The 5,019-nt window shown below is 35.5% G+C and overlaps 1 protein-coding gene across 1 annotated transcript; it reads left to right on the top strand.

Annotated features, from left to right (window-relative positions):
- The first annotated feature begins 856 nt into the window (after nucleotides 1-856).
- LOC112514916 (isoaspartyl peptidase/L-asparaginase) lies at nucleotides 857-4,608 on the top strand. The gene is made up of 5 exons (XM_025121554.1): nucleotides 857-1,063; nucleotides 1,817-2,050; nucleotides 2,542-2,628; nucleotides 3,113-3,524; nucleotides 4,381-4,608. Exons 1-5 carry the CDS (start codon nucleotides 902-904, stop codon nucleotides 4,440-4,442), a joined length of 957 nt encoding a protein of 318 aa, XP_024977322.1. The 5' UTR covers nucleotides 857-901; the 3' UTR covers nucleotides 4,443-4,608.
- The last annotated feature ends 411 nt before the right edge of the window (nucleotides 4,609-5,019 follow it).

Genomic DNA, 5,019 nt, shown 5'->3' on the forward strand with positions numbered 1-5,019 from the left:
CTAGTTTTCTTAATATTAGTATATTAATGAATATATCAGAATTTTCTAATTAATTTAATATATTAATAAATAATGGGGAGTGCTAATGGCACCCCCTTTGATGTCAGAATCAGGTCATTCAAGCATTGAGAATGTAAAAAGCATGTATTGATTTTGATGTGTGTGAGGAATAAATTCATGGATAGGGGTGCATTTAGCCCAACCCTAAATAATATGTGAAAATCAATTTTTTTTTCAAACTATATTTTTGTTATAAGAAATGTCACATCAACAAAATTTTCTCATATATGGACAATGACATGACATAGAAGCCTATCAATTGTGCCATGTCATCTTAATTAAAATCAAAAAGTTACTTATTGCTATAATCTTGATTTTGGAAGACTAAATTTTAATAAAAATTTAGAATTAGAAACAAATACTAAATTTACGTAAACATGTTTGATTAAATGTAAAATAACAAAATAATAACATATTAAAATTAAAAGTACAATGTTGTAATAGAAACCGATGATACTATAAAATGATTCTTTTGAAAGTACAGTGTTATAATAAGAAATATGGTACATGTGAATAATGAGGTGACACGGAACCTGATATAATAAGTAAATTTAAATTAAAAGATTACTCAATGTTATAATAAGTAAACTTTTTAAAATATAATACTTTAATAAAAAATATTAAAAAATATATTGTTATAATTAAAAAAAACTGAAAATACAATACTATAATATAAAAAGTTTATAATAATGGATGAGATTTTTTTTTTTATAAAAAACGTGTCTTTAAATTCAGCTAACAAACAAACTCTTGATCAATGAAACGCTTTTTAAAAGGGGGGAGAGGATGTTGAGGTGGTTGGGGTTTCATTTCAGGTGGGAACAGAAAGAAAACATAAAACATGGGGTGGGCGATAGCTTTGCACGGCGGAGCCGGCGCTATTCCGGTCGATTTGCCACCTGAACGCCTTGAGCCTCGAGAAGCTGCCCTCCGTCGTATTCTTCAGATCGGCGTCTCTGCTCTTAATGCCAGATGCTCTCCTTTAGACGTCGTTGAACTTGTGGTATTCTCTTCTAATTCATCGTCAGCTCAGTTACTCTTCTAGTTGCATAACTATTACTCTAAGCGATTTGTTCTGTCTTCATATCACTTCTATGATCTCTTGTTGCAGTGAATATGATTACTAAAAATCTAGTCCTTACTGCCGAAATATGTTTGTTCTACATTTTAGTTCGATTTAATGGATTTAGAGGAGAAGTGATTGAATTTCTAGCTCTATATTAAGAACGATTGAGACATCCGAATTGAATATTTATAGCAGTGATGTGATAATTGATCAAGAGTTGACTTAATGTTTGGTTCCCCTTTTATGCGTTGTTTGTTTGGTAATTTTGACAAGTTTACACATGAAATATCCAATGATTTCTTTGATTTCCTTTCTTGCTGAGTATTCATTTGGGGTACCCTATCTGCTTTGATCTGTCTTGATCAATTATAACATCAGCAACGAAGTACTGCGGTAAATAATCAATGCATATGTCTTAAATCCTTCTTAATTTAGAGTTGCAAATTCAATCAGTATTCTTCTACATAGAGACAGTCCATTAAACCGAACTGAAACATAGGATAAACCTCGTCAGTAAGACAAGATTTATAGTAATCATATTCATAGCAAGAGCATGGAGAAATAAGAGATTATAGAAGTGATATGAAGATAGCATAAACCGATTAGAGAATAGTTATGCAACCAGAGGACATTTGATGGCCGTATGTTACATATGTACACTTCAAATTCCTGTAAACCATTGTACTGTAGGTACGGGAACTGGAAAATTGCCCACATTTTAATGCTGGAAAAGGATCTGTTCTGACCACCAATGGAACGGTTGAAATGGAAGCTTGCATCATGGATGGAAATTCAAAGAGATGTGGTGCAGTTTCTGGTGTCTCTACGGTTGTCAATCCCATCTCTTTGGCAAGACAGGTCATGGAAAAAACTCCCCATATTTATCTTGCATTTGATGGTGCAGAGGCCTTTGCAAGAGAACAGGCAAGTGAAAACATTCTTGTTTGATGCATCCATACAGATTAACCACAAATGAGAACATGGCAAGTGAAACATTCAAATGAGAATCGTAAATGATTTGGAAGTCTTGGAACCGACTATTCATGATGAATAACCCTAAAATATTCATGAATATTATTTATCATGCATTTCATCATGATGAATATCATTTATCATGCATTCCTCATGATGAATATCATGAATAGTTGGTTCCCCGCTTTTCATATATTTACAGTTTTCATTTGAACCTGCCCATTTAAACCAATATGTCAATTGCTTTGTAACTATGATTGGGAAAATGAGTGATTTGTACTTGAAGTTTTCCCGGAAAAGAAAATATTGTCATTTTCAGGGGACGGAGGTGGTAGTTTTCTTGTTCTCTTTCATTATTTGTAATGCATCTTGGTGTCCCTTCTAATGTTTATTGGTTGCCAATTCGTTTCTGGTTCTGAATGCTTTTTGGTCACACTAATTAGGGGCTTGAAACTATAGATGAGAGTCATTTCATCACTACAGAAAATATTGAGAGACTAAAGCAAGCAAAAGAAGCAAATAGAGTTCAGGTATGTTCATTTTGTCTCGGTTGATTCAAGTTCAAATAAAATATCATGAATATATATATATTCACAGCTTTTGCTTGTGAATTAAGATGATTTTTTCTACGTCACGGCGGAATTAAGTTTGGAAAATGGAAATTGTTGCAATTTTCATAGTATAGAATGAGTAGTTGATACCAAAAAAACCTAGTATATCCCACCCAGAGGCGGGGTCGTGGGGGTGCGATGTACACAGACCATCTCCAACCACAAACATTAAAAACCACCAAATTGATGGGCTCGTTAACACCAAAAAAGAATTCAACTCCAACTACACTCCATATATGCCATTTGAACAGGAACACGGCATATATGCCGTTTCTCTCCCATCTCTTGCATTTTGTAGTCCTTTTTGCCTGCCGGTTGGAGCTTCGAAACCGGCGAAATGGTGTTTTTGCAGTACGGTGGGGGTCTGGGGACGCCCTAACGCATCTGTTAATTTTACTTGTAGCAAGATTATACACCACCGTTTAAACCAGAAGATAAGAAGGAAACACCAGTTCCCGATGGGGATAGCAAACTTGGAACCGTTGGATGTGTAGCCGTGGACAGTCTCGGGAACCTAGCGGCTGCAACTTCCACTGGTGGTCTGGTGAACAAGATGGTTGGAAGGATCGGGGATACGCCCATCATCGGTGCAGGCACCTACGCCAATAAGTTTTGCGCCATCTCTGCAACCGGCATAGGTGAAGCCATAATCCGTGAGACGGTGGCAAGAGACGTAGCGGCAGTAATGGAATACAAAGGGTTAGGTCTGAAAGAAGCAGCTGATTATATTGTACATCAAGTTTCACCAAAGGGAACCACTGGCCTGGTTGCTGTCTCTTCTACAGGTGAAGTTGCCATGCCTTTTAACACCACAGGTATGCCTACATTCTTACCTGTAGCCTGCTCGCTTTTTCTATTTAATTTTTGTTCTGCAACGGGGTTTTTACAGAAGGGTTGGATTCCGGTGAAAATGATATTTATGATGACAAGGGTAAGAAGGGATCTCCACTCTTAGATCAATCCTAATTGAAGAGATCCACTAGATCAACACTAATAAGAACCATTGGATCAACACTATTAAGAACCACTAGATCAATTCCTCTAAACGCTAATTCATGGGTTGTTTTGGGGTTAAAAGTGATCAAGGGTCCAAATCCTTCTTACACTTCTCACTTTTAACTCCTATCCTCACACATCTTGCTTGTTTGGTTTGATTCAAGTATGTTAGAGTTTGCTTATTTGCACACACACTCGCTTGTTTCTTTTCAACTTTTGTTTTGCAAGCTGAGGGTCTTCATGGAAACAGTCTCCATACCCTTGAGGTTTAGGCAATACATACGTATATCTTGCCCTCCATACCCTACTTTTATGTGAAATTTACTGGGTTTGTTTGGTTTGATTCAAATATGTTCAAAGTTTTCTTATTGGCACACACTATTATCTGTAGCCTCGCTTATTCCTTTAAATATTGTTTTGCAAGATGGGGATTTTCACGAAAACAGTCTCTCCATCTTAGTTCTTGTGAAATTTTCTGCATTCATTTGGTTTGATTTAAGTTATTTAAGAGTTTGCTTATTTTACACACTCTTATCTGTAATGTTTTTTTATAATTTTCATTTTGCAAGTCTGGGTCTTCACGGAAACACTGATATAGAGACAACGTCTGTATATATCCTACCTACATACCTAGTACATGTGTGAAGTTTACTGGGTTTATTTGGTTTGGTGTAGGTATGTTTAGAGCTTGTGCTACTGAAGATGGGTTTACGGAGGTTGCTACTTGGGCCATCTGAGACCTAGGTAGTTAATTTCTCATTATAGGGACGAGATCTGTTAAAAACACTAAACCGTAGGGACTAAAAATGTAATTAATTCAAGAAAATATGATTCAGTTGGATGTTCCTTTCAAGCATTAGGTTCCTTAAAAACACCATTCAGAAAGTACTTGCTGTTGATTCATGTGTTATGCTGCTTTTGGTTGTAGGGGTGTTTAATTTCGAGTTTGGAACCGAAGAAACCAAACCAGATCGGATTTGAATTCAAAAATTCGGTTTGGTTTAGAGGTTTTGGTTAGGGTTTGATCTAAAAAACGAATGTTTCCGATTTGTTTTTCAAATTGGAGGTTTTATTTGAACCTAATCTGGGGCTTAATCATTTGAGAACCCATGAAATTGTGGTAACGTTGAGAACTTGTGTATCATATGTTATTTCATATGATATTTTTCTATCTAGACATAGTGTTTAATTGTATTGATTAACATATATTTGTTTCACAATGTGTTTGTTTAATATGTATTCGGTTCACAATTTGAAACATTTTTACATGTATTTTTTGTTTCAAGAACACGCCAAAAAGGGTCACATTGTGAA

This window comes from Cynara cardunculus (genome assembly GCF_001531365.2).
Source record: "Cynara cardunculus var. scolymus isolate 2C chromosome LG 6, CcrdV1, whole genome shotgun sequence".
Classification (NCBI taxonomy): domain Eukaryota; kingdom Viridiplantae; phylum Streptophyta; class Magnoliopsida; order Asterales; family Asteraceae; genus Cynara; species Cynara cardunculus.

What these genes read in the sequence shown, in the direction of transcription:
- LOC112514916 (XM_025121554.1), top strand. Translation starts at nt 902, where the DNA reads ATGGGGTGGGCGATAGCTTTGCACGGCGGAGCCGGCGCTATTCCGGTC. An exon ending in AGGCCTTTGCAAGAGAACAG is followed by an intron (nt 2,051 to 2,541) that starts GCAAGTGAAAAC and finishes CACACTAATTAG; the next exon opens with GGGCTTGAAACTATAGATGA. An exon ending in CATGCCTTTTAACACCACAG is followed by an intron (nt 3,525 to 4,380) that starts GTATGCCTACAT and finishes GGTTTGGTGTAG; the next exon opens with GTATGTTTAGAGCTTGTGCT.